The 19085-nt window shown below is 49.7% G+C and overlaps 6 protein-coding genes across 6 annotated transcripts; all 6 read left to right on the forward strand.

Annotated features, from left to right (window-relative positions):
- Positions 1–1907: 1907 nt before the first annotated feature.
- On the forward strand, positions 1908–5316 carry BKA55DRAFT_499014 (uncharacterized protein; the record flags this gene model as incomplete). Its single annotated transcript, XM_046186610.1, has 3 exons — positions 1908–2771; positions 2822–3415; positions 3469–5316. The coding sequence occupies 3 exons, from the start codon at positions 1908–1910 to the stop codon at positions 5314–5316; spliced, it is 3306 nt and encodes a 1101-aa protein (XP_046056219.1).
- A 747-nt stretch (positions 5317–6063) lies between these two features.
- BKA55DRAFT_548628 (uncharacterized protein) lies at positions 6064–6919 on the forward strand. Its single transcript, XM_046191135.1, has one exon. The coding sequence runs from the start codon at positions 6366–6368 to the stop codon at positions 6642–6644; it is 279 nt and encodes a 92-aa protein (XP_046056220.1). The 5' UTR covers positions 6064–6365; the 3' UTR covers positions 6645–6919.
- Positions 6920–8236: 1317 nt separating this feature from the next.
- Positions 8237–11069, forward strand: BKA55DRAFT_548630 (Sodium/calcium exchanger protein-domain-containing protein). The gene is made up of 5 exons (XM_046191136.1): positions 8237–8946; positions 9008–9118; positions 9200–9312; positions 9361–9438; positions 9490–11069. The coding sequence occupies exons 1-5, from the start codon at positions 8391–8393 to the stop codon at positions 10861–10863; spliced, it is 2232 nt and encodes a 743-aa protein (XP_046056221.1). The 5' UTR covers positions 8237–8390; the 3' UTR covers positions 10864–11069.
- Positions 11070–11182: 113 nt separating this feature from the next.
- BKA55DRAFT_548633 (uncharacterized protein) lies at positions 11183–12966 on the forward strand. Its single transcript, XM_046191137.1, has one exon. The coding sequence runs from the start codon at positions 11446–11448 to the stop codon at positions 12631–12633; it is 1188 nt and encodes a 395-aa protein (XP_046056222.1). The 5' UTR covers positions 11183–11445; the 3' UTR covers positions 12634–12966.
- Position 12967: 1 nt separating this feature from the next.
- On the forward strand, positions 12968–14880 carry BKA55DRAFT_548635 (uncharacterized protein). The gene is made up of 3 exons (XM_046191138.1): positions 12968–13216; positions 13272–13320; positions 13375–14880. Exons 1-3 carry the CDS (start codon positions 13155–13157, stop codon positions 14641–14643), a joined length of 1380 nt encoding a protein of 459 aa, XP_046056223.1. The 5' UTR covers positions 12968–13154; the 3' UTR covers positions 14644–14880.
- A 427-nt stretch (positions 14881–15307) lies between these two features.
- Positions 15308–18899, forward strand: BKA55DRAFT_682547 (P-loop containing nucleoside triphosphate hydrolase protein; the record flags this gene model as incomplete). The annotated part of the gene is made up of 3 exons (XM_046198364.1): positions 15308–15745; positions 15797–17503; positions 17553–18899. The coding sequence occupies 3 exons, from the start codon at positions 15308–15310 to the stop codon at positions 18897–18899; spliced, it is 3492 nt and encodes a 1163-aa protein (XP_046056224.1).
- Between the last annotated feature and the right edge of the window lie 186 nt (positions 18900–19085).

Genomic DNA, 19085 nt, shown 5'->3' on the forward strand with positions numbered 1-19085 from the left:
CTATTAACCAGCTGATAGTGTCAATATCGGGAACTAGCTATAAGAGATCTCCGTCGGATGAGACACAAAATGGAGATGCAGCTGGAGTTCAAGATGGAACACAAAACTGTATCCCGTACCGTACCTGCAGGAACGACAGCGCTATATTCAGGGGTACTGCAGTGGTGCTCTGTATTGTGCTCGATTCAGGTGATACGTACCCTCATAATGGATCTTGATGCATTCAAACCCATGCAAAGTCCCCCTTCCAGCCAAGGTTATTTTTTCCCCTCGACTCCTTGCATTGGATCATATACAAGGTCAGGCAGGGTATGGATGGCATCTCGAGACTTGACAGATTCCCACTGAAAAGTCTCATAAAAATCAATGCTCTAACACTTTTTCAGTTGAGAGGCGCCCTAGTTTAATCAATGGGTCGGATCAATGTTGTTGTTAGTGTTTACTTTTACTGGAATTGATGAATTGACTGACTGTTGACTCTCCATTGGGAGATCCATGATTCGAGGGCCCCATACCTGCAGCCCAACCTACCCTACCCTGGTCTCCTAACGTTAGTCTCTTAGAACGTCTCATCTCGTCCTGGCGCCCGAGTCTTTGAGTCTTGAGAGTCCCATCTGGGAAATTGATGAATGGCTTCCCTTCTCTCGGACCAGGGTGTTATACATGAGAAACGACTGTTTATCCCGCATGAAATTAAGTACCTCGAACCTCTTTAGGTCGGATTGACGCTTGTTTCTGCTTCCCTCCCGTCCACTAAATTTACTGGCTTACAAGGGCATGTGGCTGTAAAGTTCCCTTCAGACTCCCTCCACCTCCAAGTTCCAACCTCTCGACTCTCTGTCTGACTCTGGTAGCGCGAGAGGCCCCGACTCAAGACACGGTCCTCACACCATTTTGCTAAACTTTCCTAACGTTAGGGACCTGGCTTGTTTGGTTTGGTTTGGTGGTTGGCAGTCGTTCTGTTACCACATCCGTTTAATTGAACCTCGTTCCCGATCGATTCTTTCCCTTCTTCTTCATTCGCCTGTTTCTGGCGATTTGATATTTCACGTCTTTTTTGACGTTTGCGCGTCGCTACTATCGCATAGCATAGCATCGCATTGCATTGCACGTTAGGTCGAACCGACGATCTCAACCATCGCGCGCCCCAACCTCCAGTCCAGTCAAGTCTCGTCTCGTCAAGCCCAATTGGATCCAGTCCTATCAAAAAAGGGGAGTTAATTAGCACCTGCAGGACCCAAGGCGCAGCGAAACAGGGCATCAACACAACAACAAAAAACAATACCTACGTCCATACAGTTCAGTGCCATTCGCAGCCCAGCCCTGTTCGGCTGCCAACGCATCCAGCGTCGGCCGTCATCCAATCCTGATCCGCCCGTCACGGCCGTTTAGCTGCACCTCAGACCGCAGAACTCAGCTTTGTATTGGATCAGTCCCATTCGCTCCGAAAATATAATCAGAAGCCAAAACAAGCGAGCAAGAAGACGCAGCAGCAGCAGAAGCAAGAAAGCGGATACGACCGATATCGAGTAATTCGCAATTCGTCGCGCGCGCACCATGAGATAGTCGAGACACGCACGAACTCAACTCTGCTCTCCTCCTGCTCAAACTCATTTTTTAGTACTCGTTCGTTGATTTCGAAACGGTTTCCCCCGTCCTCGTCGCTTACAATTGCTTCTCTGGCGCCGCGTGCATTTTATCCCCGGTTCAGCGCTTCCCTAGACTGGGCTGTCTGAAACTGCCAGGTATTTCGACCTGCATATTCGCGTCCGCCGCCTGGCTTTTTTTTCCTGAGCGCCACTGTCAGAAAACCTCAACTCTCGCGCACACCGTTGTATCATACTTTAAAAACGCTCTGCCAAACGGTTTGATCCGTCAAATTTATTTTACGCGTCTGGGCGTGGAAGATGTCGTCGGCTGCCTTACAAACGGCCCCCCATCAACACACCGCTCTGGCCTCGTCCCCCTTGAGCACACCGTCGTCCCGCCAGTACAGGCCCTCACATTCATCCCCTAACGGTAACGGCCAGGCGTACAATGCCCAGCAGACCTCGACCGCTTCTTCATCTTCGCGACGACCTCCTTCACGAAAAACGAACGACAGCGCTCCCTCGCCTTCTTATCATCTAGCTCCCGGCTTCGGTTCACCCGTCACCGCCTCAGCGCCTAACGACCAAGAGCCTTCAGCCTCTGCCTCCGACTGGCAAGGCAACATGCCTCCTGTCGCTCCCCCAAGGACCTCGTCCAACCACCAGAGTGGTAGTTCGCGGAGGTCCCAGTATCCTAACGAAAAGTCTACCAATTCTCCCCGCCGAAACGAATCCGCTCGAACTGGTTCGCGTGGTGATTCAGCGGCTGCAGAGAACGGTCACCGAAGCAGCAAGGCTGACGCTGCTGCCCGAGCCAGTAGCCGAGATGGCAGGGCCGCAACCACTTCCATGCCAGTCCGATCCGCACACAGCACACCCTCGAAACCCGTCCACGATGCCACTGACAGCTTAACGAAAGCCATTGCTGCTGCTCAAGATACCATCGACCGGGATCGCAATCATGGTGCAGTTCAGCATAGCGTCGAAGATGCCGCAGCGCCGCCTCCTGTTGTCGCGACGGGCGATCACCACGAGGAACGACGAGGACAGCGAAGTCGACACGATCATAGCCGAAGCCACAAGGGCAATACCAAGTTCGGCGATTTTATTCTGGGCAACACTATCGGTGAAGGTGAATTTGGCAAAGTGAAACTGGGTTGGAAGCAGGACAGTAGCGTCCAGGTAAGCTCGCAATCGATGTTTTTGGAGACGCTCAACTCATAATATCACAGGTTGCCATCAAGCTCATCAAGAGAGACAGTGTGGGTAGCAACCCCTCTCGTTTTGCCAAGATTTACCGCGAAGTTGCCATCCTTCGCGGAGTCCAACATCCTAATATTGTGCGTCTAATCGACAAGGTCGAAACAGACCGACACATTGGCATCATCCTCGAGTACGCGTCGGGTGGTGAACTTTTCGACTACATCCTTAACCACCGTTATCTAAAAGATAATGCGGCTCGTCGCTTGTTTGCCCAGCTTGTGTCTGGTGTTGGATATCTCCATAAGAAGGGAATCGTACACCGGGATCTGAAGTTGGAAAACCTGCTTCTCGATCGAAACCGCAACATTATTATTACCGACTTTGGCTTCGCCAACACCTTTGACCCCAACGAAGAATTGAGCAAGGATGAAGAGCTTAATCTCACAGATAAGGAATTTGTGAAGCGAATGGGCTTAGACCGGGTCAAGATGAACGGCTCCAGGAAGGGTGATCTCATGCAAACAAGTTGTGGAAGTCCTTGTTATGCCGCGCCTGAACTGGTTGTCAGCGATTCTCTTTACACGGGACGCAAGGTGGATGTCTGGAGTTGTGGTGTCATCTTGGTAAGTCGTGCGATTGACACAGAATGAAAGTTGGGACTGACCATTCCTTATAGTATGCCATGCTCGCCGGTTACCTCCCCTTTGATGACGATCCCGCCAACCCCGAAGGCGACAACATCAACCTTTTATACAAGTATATCGTGACAACACCTCTGACTTTCCCTGAATACGTCACACCTCACGCTCGAGACCTTCTCCGCCGCATTCTCGTCCCTAATCCCCGTAAGAGAGCGGATCTTTTCGAAGTTGCTCGACACAGCTGGTTGAGCGAATACGCGAACCTCGTTGAGTTCATCACAAGCTCGACAACATTACCGTCAGAAGTCCCCGATTCGGGCGCGTCACCGGACGACTACGCCGAGGCCCCGACCATTGCCCGAAGCTCATCTGTCCGCGAAGCTTCCAAGCAAAAACAATCTCATCCTCCTGTTGTTGGAGGGCTGGCGAAGACTCATGGCAGTGTCGATCCCGAATCTGAGACTACTCATCGCAGCACACCGAAGGATGCAAAGCGAAGAACAGTCCAGGTCGAATACGTGGCCCCTACAACGAAAACTCAGCGTGGTGCAGACGCTGCGCCTTCAAAACCTAGTTCCCATTCCCTCCAACAGCAGGCACCTGTGGATGTGCTTGAAGCCAATACTGAGAAGCCTCTCCCACGTGAACCTCCTATGACAAAGGACAACCCTTCTCGTACCCAGTCGAGACGTCCCCAAAGCTCGCACAAGAGCGCTGTTCCCCACAGGCCAGCTCGCGATACCCGCGCCACCTCCGACAATGCCTTTATGACTGGTCCAACCAACACAGCAAGGCCAAGGACCCAAGGCTCAATGCAATCTTCTGCGTCAATGGGTCTGCAGTCTCATGGCAACTATGGCCAGCCTGCACCTCCTACTATTGCCGATACAAATGCTCACGGTCGAATTCAACAACCTCAAAACCCTGACGATGAGGAGAATATCGCTAAGACTGTGGGTAGTGTCCCTCCCAAGGTGATGAAGATGTCTACTTTCCAGAATGAGACAAAGTCGACAGGCAGAGGTCACAAGAGGTCAAATACCCTGGGTGATCTTGGTAACAAGATCATGGGCCGTAGCGGATCTATCTTCGGGGGACGATCTAAGAAGCGACCAGAGCAGCAGCAGCAGCCTGACAAGTCACGGAAGTATCCTCCCGTCAGTATGCCCACCACCATGATGCCAGGTGAGGAAGCTGGTCCCAGGCCCTCCATGGAATCAAAGGCCTCTCGACGATCATTCTCTCTCGGTCTTGGAAAGAAGCGTAGTGGCAGTGTTCAAGGTTCCAGTGATAAGAAGGACCGTCGGTTCTCTCTGGTCAAGGCGATGGGTCTGGGTAAGGATCAGGGAAGTGTAACTGGATCCGAGGCGGATTCACAACAGGATTTGCCCATCCAACATCCTCGAGCTGAGCAGCTCCGTGGCTACAGCGCTCACGAAGAGGCTCGACACAGCGAACCCTACCTTGACGCTCCCTACGAACAATACCCTCAGCGTGATACAGCACAGTCCAGCCCTGTGTACCACACGCGCTATGCGAACGCTCAACAGGATGGTCGAAGACCCAGCGCAATCCCTACATACATACAAGGTAGTCATCTGAACACAGGCTCGGACTCTTCTGTGGATGTGCGACGACCTCCCACTGATTCAAGGTCTCGCCCATACCAAGCGGATTTCTCAGAATCAGAAGGTTATGATGGACGCCCAGTCGGAAGCAGTCGTGACGACCGATCAAGTGTGCTTCAGAAGAGCCACAAGAAGTTTGCGGATGCGTACGATGGGGAGAACTACCGTGGCCACGAAGGGAGCAGCGGAGCCGCCAAGCGGGTGATGGATTTCTTCAGGAGACGCGGAAAGGCAAGGGGTGGTGAGGATCGGTGAACAAAGCATGCGTTCAGCACCAGGAGTTAACGGCGTACCGTCTGAGTTTGAAGATCTCTTGTCTGGAAGTTCCGCACCAATGTTCGCAGTTGGATGCCATAATTGTCATTATCTATTATTTTTTGCCGGGACGCTAAGCACCACACACATTCATCTACCAGTAATGAGGGACGAACACCAAGGGCTCTCGACGATGCCCATACGCAACTTGGAGACCGCCTAGGGTTGGTCCTCTCCATAATGCACGCACATACCTACACATACTCACATCACATCATGGCGCAAGGGGATACGAGATTGAGACTGGGTGGTGGTCCCGGATGGTTATACTCTACACTCTACTACATACATTTACTCGGTTAAGCAAAGTTTGTTGTTTCATAAGCGGTAGATTGGGGGAACAAAGATGTGGGCTGGGTGACCCAATGTTTCTGTACATTCTGAATCGCTGAAGAAGAAGAAGGAAGATGAGAAGAGGGAAAGTGTTTTATTTTATTTGTCTGTTCGTATACAACGCATCTCAGCCAGGTTTGTCTCAAAGAAGGTATTAGCGACCGGAGCCAGAGAATTCGAGTGACTTGAAGTTGTTTGGCTTGTGACTAAACTGTTCTGTTTGCTACCAGTGAAGGAGATGGAAGGAATTGATCGACGATGGCCAAGTGAGGACGCTTTGACTAGAGCTGCCATATATTTTACGTAGACATACCTATATGAGATGTTAAAGAGAAATCTATGTAGGAAATTACACTTTTCAATACTTGAATTTCTGAGTGCTTGTTCATATCTGTGATGTCATGCATGAGTCAGTTTGAGTATATGTTGAGTGCTGACCGACAGACGACTTGCAATCAGCAGGTGTGTACTCTCATATATGAGGAAGATGACATAAGTTAAATTCGGCACACATATGTTGCTAAATCAGCCCAGGAAATCTCAAGATTTACTATTATTTAACATAAGTTCTAAAGTTAAGAGGAGAGTTTAGGTAACGTTTGTACATAGTACTCAAGTTCTCCAAAACTACCTACCCTAAAGTCACACAACAAGTCATGATAAACGCAGTAACATGTCTTCGCGAACCGAACGTCCTTTGTGCCGCGGCTAGAATTTGTATAGTGGTAATTATGGTAGTTATTTTTGACCATACCTTCGCTACCGTGGTATCCATGGAAGTATTCATCGTCCGAGGACTGAGATGTTGCATTCTAAGCCTGCAAAGTTGCCTAGGGTGTCAGAGGAGGAACCTTAGCTGGCGAACCATTTGGGCCAATAGCGGTAGTAGTTACAATAGAATTGAAAGAAGTTATAAAGTTGAACGTAGGAAGTGAGCTGGTAGACTGTCATTGGGTGCTGAGAGTTTGAATATTGACATAGGGAGTAGTCCGGGCAGTGGTCTCTACACGGTCCGAGGGCTGAGTTGTATTGATAAGCTGTTATCTGGCTTGCTGTATTACGCTGGTGGCAATCATGGCTGGCTGTGTGGTACTACTACTAGTAGTACTGGGAGCTTGAGCGTTTGCTGGTTGAGCTAGGAGCTGTAAGTCTTTGGTTAGCCTGTGTATCCATATTGAGGATTGCTTGGTACTGCTGGATTTGGGCATGGAGGGCGAGGTGCTCGGCAAACGAGACGACAGTCCCTACGTTTGTGATCATAACGAAGACACTGTCTTAGTTTAGCGTGACAACGCTTACATGATCTATGTTGGTTGAACGTACGGAGTATTATCCTAAAATTTATAGATTTTACCGTCAACTCTGAATATTAGGTATGTCTAAGAATAATAAATTTAGGCCTTTTTAGTTTTATTACCTCTTTTCTTAATTTATTTTGAATATCCTATCTAAGGATAATTAATGACTTTAGACATATTGGACCAATGAATAAGATTTAGACGAATCTTGCCTAAACATCAATGAAGGAAACTGGTCAAATCTTTTAGACTAACATGTGCTGTGAATGGCTTCAGGTTCAGCTACCTTCAACGGTTTGCCTTTGTTCTTTTGACCAGCTTCCAAAGTTGAGCTGTAAATAACAAGACCCCGCTCACCGTCATCGCAGTTGCGTTAGCATCTGGCTGAAGAGCACTCTCTTTGGTGGATTGGGTTACGTGGATTGCGTCGCGTATTGGGCTACCAGAGGCGGAGCCCATGAAGCAACTCCGACGGCGTATTGACCAATTCACCATTCGGCTCCGACTCTGGTTACACCCGAGTGGTATCCCCGTGTGATACATGCTTTGTTGTCATGTTGCGTCACTTGGAGGGATGGACTTGTCCTTTCTTACGTCGAGTAAGCATTGTTATCGGTCAAGGGACAACGGTACGTATCGAGTCAAGCCACAGCCAAGCCCAATTCAAAGGAAACTTGATTGTGGTCCCTGTCGATCATTAACGCTTTGGGAGGTCAAGCTCTTGTTGTGGTCATGCCAAGCCTCAAATCCGGCACCTCGCATCCGAGAAAGACGGGGATATCATCGATAAGCTTGTTTATTCGGAGCGTGTCTCCAGTAGCCTGTTTGTTGGGCCTGCTTTGAGCTTTGACGAAGCTGAGTCTCTTTGTTGGCCTTTGCAATAGAGGCTGGGCGTTGGTAATAGCTGAGCATTGTTTGTTGTCGAGGAAAAGTAAATGAGTCACGAGAGAACTAGAAACGTCGAGATTCTGTACAAGCGAGCGAGTTCAGGGATCACGGGGCAAACTAATCCATAGTATCTGATAATCTGAGGCTGCACCGCCTCACATTGCCTCTGACAGTGCTACATGCAACCAATCAAGCACAACAGTCGCTGGCTCCCTCACCGATTTTGACGACATCAGATATCCATCAGTGCGCTAGACTCACGGCCTGGACAGTTCCAGCCACATAAAAAGTGGATTGGCATCCACTGACGCCACTGAATAAACAGCGTCATCCTCGATCTAGCTCCCGCCTTAAAGCCAAGGCCTCGGCTCTTGATCCTCCTGCGTCTTTCACTTACACTCTCGACGTTTACCCAACTTATCACGCCCAAGACGACTATCTTTTCTGATAGTTTACGGCTTCGCATCACACTCTCGAGAGTCAAACACCTGTTCGATGAAGGAAGCTTCTTCTGATCCACCCAATATAGATGGCAGTCGCTCTGGTGCACAACCCGCAGCGCCCACTGCTCAGGGCTTGAATGAGCACAGCAACACTCAACACAAAGAGTTTGACGAAAAACAAAATGGCAGCTCTGGTTCTGTCAACGGCGGTGACCGTCAAGGCACCAGTCGAAACAACTCCTCTCTTCTCAAGGCCCTATCTGCTGGCGATGTCCCATCTGCACGGCCGGGGTCTGTCATAGAGACTCCCAACAAGGCCGAGGAGCCGTCACAAGAAAACCCTAATTCAACCAGCAAAATGAACAGATTCTTCGCTGAAGTTAAACGAAGTGTCAAAATTTCCATCTTCCACAGCTGGCTCAACATCCTCCTCATCTTCGTCCCTGTTGGTATTGCAGTATCCCAGGTTGATGGTATCAACGGAGGCATTGTTTTTGGTCTCAATGCAGTTGCCATTATTCCTCTTGCTGGTCTTTTAGCTTATGCTACCGAGTCTGTTGCCCGAAAGATGGGTGATGCTCTCGGCGCGTTGCTGAATGTCACTTTTGGTAAGTCTACCCACAACACAACACAACACCATACAGAGTCTAATCCGCATGTTTATGATAGGTAACGCCGTGGAACTCATCATATTCATACTGGCCTTAACAAAAGACGAAATTCGCATCGTTCAGGCGTCGCTATTAGGTTCAATTTTAGCGAATTTATTGCTCATCTTAGGTACCCTCCCTCCCTTTTGCTGTCAACCGTACCAGAGGTTGTCCAGCCTTTCGACTTTTAGTAATAACAGTTTCATTTTAGGTATGAGCATGCTCCTTGGTGGTTTGCGCTTCAGAGAACAAGTCTATAACAGTACAGTCACTCAGATGAGTGCTTGTTTGCTCAGTTTGAGTGTTATCAGTCTTGTTCTGCCGGTATGTTACAAACAGCTTATAACCATGCACGTACTAACCATTTAAAAGACAGCTTTCCATGCTTCCTTCCGAGATAATGATCTCGCTGACCGGCAATCCCTCAAAATCAGCCGTGGAACTAGCATCGTAAGTCTCAGTTAATACACAATCTTTTCGATATGCTAACTAAACCAATAGGTTCTCCTGCTTGTATACGTCATCTATCTCATGTTCCAGCTGAAATCTCATGCTTATATGTATGAGTCAACTCCTCAGCATATTATTGATGCCGAGTTGGCCCCTGGACCCGCTGCCGGCCTTCTGGATTCCTCCAGCTCTGACGACAGCTCATCCTCGAGCTCAGACTCCTCTGATTCCGATTCGTCTCATGGTACAATGCGAAAGAAGATGAAGAAGGTCCTGCGAAACAGGCGGCATAGAAGGTCTAGCACCGCCTCTGTTGATACCGCTGATACCAAGGGAACCCGGAGTGCCTCGTTCACAACCACAAACACCACCCCGCAGGATGAGGTTTCTGAGGCAACAGCTTCGCGTCACCGTATCCCTCGCTTCCCGTCCTATGAGGGTAGTGAGAGCGCCATTGAAGAAGAGGACGAAGAAGAGACAAAACGTTCACGTAGACGCCGTCGATATCGCCGACACAGGCACCGCAAGAGCAAAAAGCAAGCCCGTGATGCTAAGAAGGCCGCAGACGTTACTGAGGCACAGAACAAGCTGCCTGAAAATGCTCCGCAGAACGACGGTGAAGGCGAACCTCGACGTGTGGATTTCGCCGTTCAGGATGACCTTGAGGCTGGCCCCTCAAACACTGGCAAACGACCATTCCCCCTTCGAGGATTGTCCGTTAAAAACATCGCTCCAGTTTTCACCGAAAAGTCGACGGTGGCAACTACTCCTATTCCTCACGTTCGCTATGGAATCAGACGTACTAATTCTCTCCCGGACCGTCTCCAGTTTCGAGCACCTGGCGCCATGTTGCCCTCTTCTGTTCCGCCCATCTTGACTGCCCCGGGTGCTCAAATGATCGCTAAGGAACAGGAGAATGAAGAAGACCACCTTACCCAAAGTGGTGCTATCATTCTTCTCCTTGTCTCCACAGCCTTGGTTGCAGTCTGCGCTGAATTTCTGGTTGATTCTATTCAAGAGGTTGTTGAGACTTCCGGTGTCAACGAGGTCGGAATCGGTCTCATCATTCTCCCTATCGTTGGTAACGCCGCTGAGCATGTCACCGCCATCAAGGTCGCATACAAAAATCACATGGATCTCGCGATTGGTGTTGCTGTAGGCAGCTCCATTCAGATCGCTCTACTACTCACTCCCGTCATGGTTATTCTCGGATGGATTATGGACAAAGACATGTCTCTTTACTTTACGCTATTTGAGACTGTCTGTCTGTTCGTTTCGGCGTTTATTGTCAACTTCCTGGTCCTGGATGGAAGAAGCAATTACCTTGAAGGTGCTCTGCTCTGCGCAGTGTACATCATCATTGCTGTTGTGGCTTTCTTCTATCCCAATGAACAGCAAGCCAGCGAGTGGGGTGGAGGTAGCTAGTTTGCGTCATAGAAACTCGGTCGGTGAGGGCTGGGGATGGCTTTCTTATATCAAATATCGGAGTAGTAACAACACAGGCTGATTTGCCCAATAGTTAACACAACTTATAAAGGAAAAAGAATAACTCAAATTGACAAGATAACCCAAGCATTTTGTAATGAAGCAACAGCAATGCCTATAGTGATCTAACCAAATATATTTCATTCACTTATCATGCCCTGCGTATTAGCGTATTGTAATTCAGCTCTCTGCCTCGTGATACCAGAAGGGGCTGTGTACGCTCAAAGCGGCGTGGTATTTGTGGAAATTAAACGGCACAGCCACTACTTTAAACCAACGTGATTTCAACAAAGGAGGCCAAAATGCCAAAGGAAACACATATGGATTTCCTTTCTAAACTCTCAATTGTTCACCAATAACCGTTCTTGGGTAATTCTTTGTTATTTAACCGTGAATCCTGCTTGATTTAAGCTTATCAGTGGTTGCAGATGTCCACTTTTGGATCCCTGCTTAGCATCGTCATACGTACCTTAAGCCCCTGCACCTAATTTCAACAACATCATCATCATCATCATCATCGCCATGTGTTTCGGAAGCAAGAAAGAGACAAATGATGACCCTGCGCCTCGACCCGCACAGAGGCCGGCATCTTCTCAGAGTCAAGGAGATGTAAAGAAGAGCAAATACAACCCTCAGAATGACCCGAATCAATATGCTGGAGAGTCTAGCTATTCTGCGCCCCCAGGACCTCCTCCAGACAGAAAACAGGCCTCGGATTTTGCACCACCTCCGGGACCACCACCCGGTCAATCTTCGTCGCAGCAATACTCTGCCCCTCTAGGACCACCGCCCGGCAAGGCCACAGCGCAGTATGATGCACCTCCATACTCTGCTCCTCCGGGGCCTCCACCAGGCCAAGGAGACTACGCGCCACCATCTGGACCTCCACCCAAGCATGATTGGGAAGTGGCAGTACCAGACACTTCGCTATTTCCACCACCACCAGCTATCTTCAGCGGCTACGACAGATCTCCTACGAGCAATGCTACTGAGGAAGAGGCCAATGCTGGCGAGGATTGGTGCCAGTCGTATCCATTGACGGCACCCATTAACCTGGACCAGACTGGAAAGACAGCTCTCCAGGCAGGCAACATTCGCCTCATGGAACCTGTGGGTTTCAGCGGTAAGCTCACTTGGATGGAACCAGGACATTGGCAAGGTTGGAGTAAGAAGAACTCACCTGACCGTTGCATCATTGGTTACCCACCTCTCTACTCAGTAACTGAGCACGACCCTATTCGCCTCGGCCAGCCCAAGACTATCTACTACGAAGTTAAGCTTGCGCGCGACAGCCCTGAGGTGTTCATCGCCCTTGGTTTCACCGCGCTACCATATCCTTCATTCCGCATGCCAGGTTGGCATCGCGGAAGTCTAGCAGTACATGGTGACGACGGACACAAATACGTCAACGATCGCTGGGGCGGCCGCGATTTTACCCAGCCTTTCAAGCGTGGAGAGACTTACGGTATCGGCATGACGTTACGTTCTGTTGGCGGACCTAAGCCGCAGGTTGATATATTCTTTACGCGCAACGGTACGATGACGGGTGGATGGGCGCTCCATGAGGAGACTGATGCTGAGCAAGATTTACCGGTTACGGGATTGGAGGGTTTCCATGATTTGAGTTGTGCTCTTGGGACGTATGATGGGGTTAAGTTTGAGGCGATGTTTGAGCCGTCAAAGTGGTTGTATAACCCGTTCCAGTTCTAAACGTGGAAAGGACTGGTTATGGCCAAGATATATTTCCCGTTGGATATTGAAGTTGTAATAGAAGACTTTCCAATGGCATTTAGTAAATGAGAAACTGTATTTATTGCTGAATTCGTAAAGATAAATACTAGTTTCACTTCATGTCGCACCTCAGGATGCTCACACCTGTTGATGTTAGCTGTCATTGAGCGTTGATTCAACATGCGCTGATGGTGAAATCGTTAAATGCTTTCAACTACACACTCGGTTTACCAAGTACCTAGCCTCTGATGCCAATAAATGAACAAAATAACAACATAATATTGCTGTCTTGTTTTCATTATCGTTGTCGACTCGTTAATCATAACTTGTAGACCAAATAGCAATTCGTTCTAACCCACAAGCTATAGGTTAAGTTTACATGCATCTAACGGGACAGGTGCCCCCGTATCTACAACCCCACCACTGACCAAAGCGGCGCGACCGATCGCGACTTGGATCAACATCATTGCATATCAACATTTCTATCGCAACTTATAATCATGGAGGTCGATAGCGATAATGGACCTCTCACTCTTTTCGCCTCGGGCGCTACTGTCGAAAAGTATGTTCAATGGCCTGGACGCTTGTATATGGACATAAAAACCTGACTTCGATAGGGACGTCTGGCCTGCTGTGCGCAGTGACATAATTGCCAGACTTGACAAGGTACTGCGACCTGTCGCTTTGCGAAGGCTTCGATATATGGACTGACCGCTTCAGATCGCACACAACGAGTTCCCCATCCCTAAATTACCGCCTCCACCACCGGCTCCCCAGCCTTCTGTCGAAGTGCGAACATCTGCGCCCTCATCACCACAAGCCGAATCTTCTCAAGAAACGAACAAGGAAACAGCTGCAACCGAGTCGCTTCCAGCTACACAAGTCATCGATGGCGCGCTACCCAAGCAACTGGCCGATATGGTCATTGACATTACCAAACATCTCGAGACTTTTGAGACACATCCCCCACACACCATTCAGCGCCTCGCCGAGCTGATCTTACGACCCAGAGCACATTATAGGGCGGTAGCGCCTTATCTGCATGCCGTTGATCGCGTGGTCCAGGTGACATCGAGTACGAAGACGTATCCCCTGCCACCGCCTATCCCTGACATGTCTTCGATGCATTTGAATGGCGAGGACCCTAAGGACCCGGCATTGTCAGTCTCATGGAGCAACCCTACAACGGCAGCATTGGGCACAGATGAAGCGTTAGGAGGAGCACTGCTAACGCCTATTCCTTGGTTGACGAGGCGGAGCCCCGAGAGTTCACAGGACACTCCCGGGGCTCAAATTCACAGCGAAAGCACAGAGACTATCGAGGGACCTAATGGAGTGGGAAGCATCGAGACGGTTTCAGTCAGCGTCAACGGAATTCCATCTACAGGGCATGCACGAGGGGTCACACAAGGAGAACTCTTACGCCAAGAGCAAAGAGCCGGCGTGGTCCCTGTGAGCCAACTGTCAAGAGCCCAAGAAGTGGTTCATGAAGGAGAACGTATGACGATGGACGAAGAAGAGGACGAGGAGCCACATGAGGAAGAAGACGAGATACCTCATGCCAGAGGGCCCGAAGAGATCGGCATGAGCGACACCGGACCTCAATCTACGACTACGAGTTTCATGTCAGAAGGCAGCATGGGAATGCAAGGGATTGATGTTGAGGCGGCAGTTGGCAGGAAACATGACGATGATGAAGAGGGCAAGGCCGATGTGGACGCTGATGGAGATGCTGAAGGTGAGGGTGAAGCCAAGAGCCCGGGCGCAGAGAGCGTAGGCTCTAAACGGGAGGCAGACGAAGAGCTTGAAAGCGAAACCCACAAGAAGCTGAAGGAGGAAGAAGAAGAAGAAGAAGCAGCCGAGGACAGTAAGAAAGCTGATACAGCGGCTTCTGACGTCAAGGAGGAAGAGAAAAAGGATGAGGAAGCCAAAGCTCCAGCGAGCGAGACAAAGTCAGAAGCCGATGACAATAAGATGGATACTGAATAATAATGTATCAGCATGACAAAGCGCTTCATGATGAGACGAATCTATAAATTTTGGAGTTTTTGATTAATCACTTGTATTACGTAGAAGGCGTCCTTAAGCATTCATCCCCTTACGGGAATGCAATGCCGTTTATGTTTAACCTTGAGTCCCTGAGAACCCGATTAAAGTGTCTCATGATGATAACGGAGATCATGATACTCACACCCAAGACACGAAATAATGACCTATCGTAATGACTTTCACCGCTTTTAGTGAGAACCTCATTGAGCGCAGACCAGGATAGGTAGTGGGTGAACTAGAGGTGGCTGGTTGTCGTGGCAACAGACGCCCTAGCCTGTGTTGACCCCAGCCCGTTCCACCTAAACATGGTTCAACAGTTGTACTATTTACTTTATGCCAAACAGCCCTGCCGCAACCATAACCAAAAACTATATGCAGGCATCCCCTCCTTGCACTATCAACTCATTCGAGGTTCTACAAGTTCCAACCATTTTGCCTCTTCAGTTTCATACTCGGTTAAGCGAATGTGCAGCATCTGAAGCATTCTTGAGGCTTCTTCTACAGCCTTCGATACTACAACCAACTCGATAGAAATCACAAATAGTTGCCCATCGTGGCTCCTCCACGCCCGACTCGCTCCGATCGGGAGCACAGCCGCATCGCCATGGCTCCAGGCGTGCGCGCTGCCACCGCCAACAGCAGCCGCACCAGCGTAAGAGCTGGTTCAAGAGCACCATCGACACGATATGGCTCATCGCTCGCGACGCGCAACGGCGCCGCATCACCGACTGGATCCATCGCTTCAGTAAACACTGTTAACACCATCGGGACTAAGCGCAAGGAGCGCGACTTTGAGGCCGAGTCTAGCGCAGAGGAGACAAATATCCAGGTCGTTGTGCGATGTCGTGGACGCAATGAGCGCGAGGTCCGCGAGAACAGCAATGTTGTTGTTACGGCAGATGCGGTCAAAGGAAAGATTGTCGAGTTGTCAATGGGCTCTAATGCCTTGAGCAACCGCTCATATAACTTTGATCGCGTCTTTTCCCAGGCGGCGGATCAAAACATGGTCTTTGACGATACAGTAAAGCCTATTCTGGATGAGGTGGGTTGAAAGAGCATACGGGACACAGAATCTAGTTACTAACTATTCTAGATGCTCTCCGGATATAATTGCACCATTTTTGCCTATGGACAGACAGGCACAGGTAAGACATATACCATGTCTGGTGACATGACCGACACTCTGGGTATGCTCTCAGACGAAGCTGGTATCATTCCTCGCGTACTACAAACATTGTTCAACAAGCTCGAGCTCGAGAACGCCGAGAGCACCATCAAGTGCTCCTTTATCGAACTTTACAATGAAGAACTCCGCGATCTGCTCTCATCCGACGAGGGCAATAAACTCAAGATTTTCGACGACACTTCACGACGAGGCCATCTCAGCACCATTGTCCAAGGCATGGAGGAGAAACACATCAAGAGCGCTACTGAGGGTGTCAAAGTTCTCCAGGATGGCAGCTTGAAACGTCAGGTAGCGGCTACAAAGTGCAATGATCTCAGTTCTCGCAGTCACACAGTCTTCACCATTACCACATATGTCCGAAAGCCCAACGAGCACGGCGTTGATGCTCTTGTTAGTGCTGGAAAGCTGAACCTCGTCGATTTGGCTGGAAGTGAGAACATTCAGCGATCAGGAGCTGAAAACAAGCGTGCTGCGGAGGCTGGCCTCATCAACAAGTCACTCTTGACTCTCGGTCGAGTCATCAACGCGCTTGTGGATCGCAGCTCTCATATTCCCTACAGAGAGTCCAAGTTGACTCGCTTGTTACAAGACTCACTTGGTGGCAGAACAAAGACTTGCATTATTGCAACCATTTCTCCTGCCAAGAGTAACCTGGAAGAGACTATCTCAACACTCGACTATGCCTTCAGGGCCAAGAACATCAAGAACAAGCCCCAGCTTAACCCAATGGTTGAGAAGAAGACACTGCTCAGGGACTTTACTATGGAGATTGAGAAGCTCAAGAGTGAGCTTATCGCTACCCGCCAACGCAACGGTGTCTATCTCTCAAACGAGGCCTACGAAGAGATGACGGCCCAGAGCGAATCTCGCCGCATCGTCAACGAGGAACAGGCCGCGAAGCTTGAGACCCTGGAAAACAACCTGCGAAACAAAGTCCAGGAGCTGTTCAGCCTGCAGTCTACGTTTATGGGACTGAAGAAGGATCACGAGGGCACAAAAGCCCAGCTGGACGATACCAAGGAAGTGCTGGACCAAACCGAGATCGTTCTGTCTGCGACACGAAAGTCACTTGCTGAGGAAACCAAGATCAGAAAAGCGCATCAAAAGACGGAGCAGAAGCTTACCGAGGTCGGTGGAGAGCTCATCAACAAGCTGCATAAGACAGTCCGTGATGTTGGTGGTCTTCATGCCAAGAACAAACGAAAGTCGGATCTTCAGTCTATCAACCGAAACACATGGACAACATCTCAAGACCAGGTTGCTGATGTCACCTCCATGGTCGAGCGTCGAATCAATGAGTTCCAGGAGGAGCAGCAAGAACACATTGCGAGCGTCGGACAGCGCATGGAGACCTTTGTGGATGAGGAGCTGCGTAAGCTATCGACTACACAAACCTTCCTCGATGAGCACTTGAGCACATTCACTCAGTCGAAGAAGGACTTACTCCAGTCGAAGCAGAAGTCAAAGGAGGATATGGATGAGGTTTTAGAGGAGATCAAGGTTGTTCGTGACACGGTCAAGGAGCGAATGGGCGAGAGCCTGCAGTCTATCTCTCATTCTGCCGAGAGGATAGCGGCAGATATGTTGAATGAGATGACTGCTTTCCACGGACAGGTAAGTTTCTGTGTCGCAGCATTAAAGATCAGCTTCTAACAGTTTACAGCTTCACAACTCTTATAGTGCTATTGGAAAAGACTTCAAGTCTACTTTCGAGGATCTTGTTAAGCACATCACTGCTCAGCGAGCTGAGTGCGATAACCTCAAGCGACAGCTCCAAGCAGCAACAAATACGATTGTGCTACAAAACGCTACAATCTCTTCGCGAATTCAAGATGCCCTGGTAGAGGAGCGTCGCCAAGCCGTTGATGAACGTCAGAAGCTCATGACTCAAATCACAGCTCTTATCAACACCCATGCCGACGCTCAGGAGTCAAGGCTTCACGACAGAGCTTCTCAGATTCAGAAGAGCATCACTGCCACTAGTACGAACTTGGAGCAGGCTGTCGACACATATGGCGAGGGTATGTCAACGTGGGATGTCAAGGAGGGTGAGCTGCTGGATGAGGTCAAGAAGTCTCGAGAGCAGCTCAAGACGAAGCTAAAGGATGACTGGACAGCTGCGAATGACCACAGCAGCTCCATCCAAGCTACTGCCAAATCTGTTCACGCCGAGACTGTTCGTGTTGTCGACGAGCAGATCAAGGATCTCGATGTTCAGATGGAAGCCCTTGATGACTTTGTCAGCCGTGCAAAGACTGAGAATGGCCACCACCACGAATCTCACAGCGTATCCGTTCAGTCGTTGTCCAATACTGTTGAGGAATCTTTCGGGAACATCTCATCGCACTTCAAGTCTACATTTGACCGTGTCAAGAACTTGGGTGAGGAGATGGAGCTCGACCTGGGTGATCTTCAAGATGGCTTGGAGCCACTCAATGATCAGCTCTGCCAACCTCTGGCTAACTTGCGCGAAGACATCACTCGCGCGGCCCTTCAAGAATACCAGCCGACTGGTGAAACACCAGCCAAGGTCCAATACCATTACCCCACTGACCTTCCTCGCACTGAAGATCACGATCTCATCATTTCACGCATCGACGAGGTTTCTACACCAACCAGGGAGCGTGACGCATCTGACAGGGACGGTACCATGGTCTTTGCCGACCTTGACTGCCCCCAGAAAATGATGACTTCCCCCGTCCGACCTCCGCCCTCTCGCATGTCCAATGCTAGTGCCCCTGAACACATAGGTCTGGCCGGAAGCCTTCGCGAAGTGAACCCCAATGTACCAAACCACACAACGGGATCCATTGGCTTCGACCCTCGCGCCAGCATTATATCTATGCCCCCTGAGCGCACCTTGCCACTGTTTAAGCGCAGCACGCGTGTGACTCGCAGCGCCAAGAAGGTTGGAGTCAGGGATCCCATCATTTCTGAGGGCGGCGAGAATATGCTTCCAACGGCGCTTGAGGAGAGTTTGTCTAGGAGAAAGAGCCCAAGGCTCAACTAAAACTCTTATATACTGTCTGTCACTGTTCCTTTGTACGTAGGGCTTTTTGGATCTGGAGTTTGTGGTGTTGTAAGGAAGCATAGCTATGGATGGTTTTCTTCATTGTTCGATTCTCGGCATTGTTGTCTGGGTTTTCGTTGCAGGGTTATTTGAGTACTTGATACCCTTTGACTTTTAGACAATTAG

This window comes from Fusarium redolens, assembly GCF_020744475.1.
Source record: "Fusarium redolens strain MPI-CAGE-AT-0023 chromosome Unknown BKA55scaffold_1, whole genome shotgun sequence".
Taxonomy (NCBI): Eukaryota; Fungi; Ascomycota; class Sordariomycetes; order Hypocreales; family Nectriaceae; genus Fusarium; species Fusarium redolens.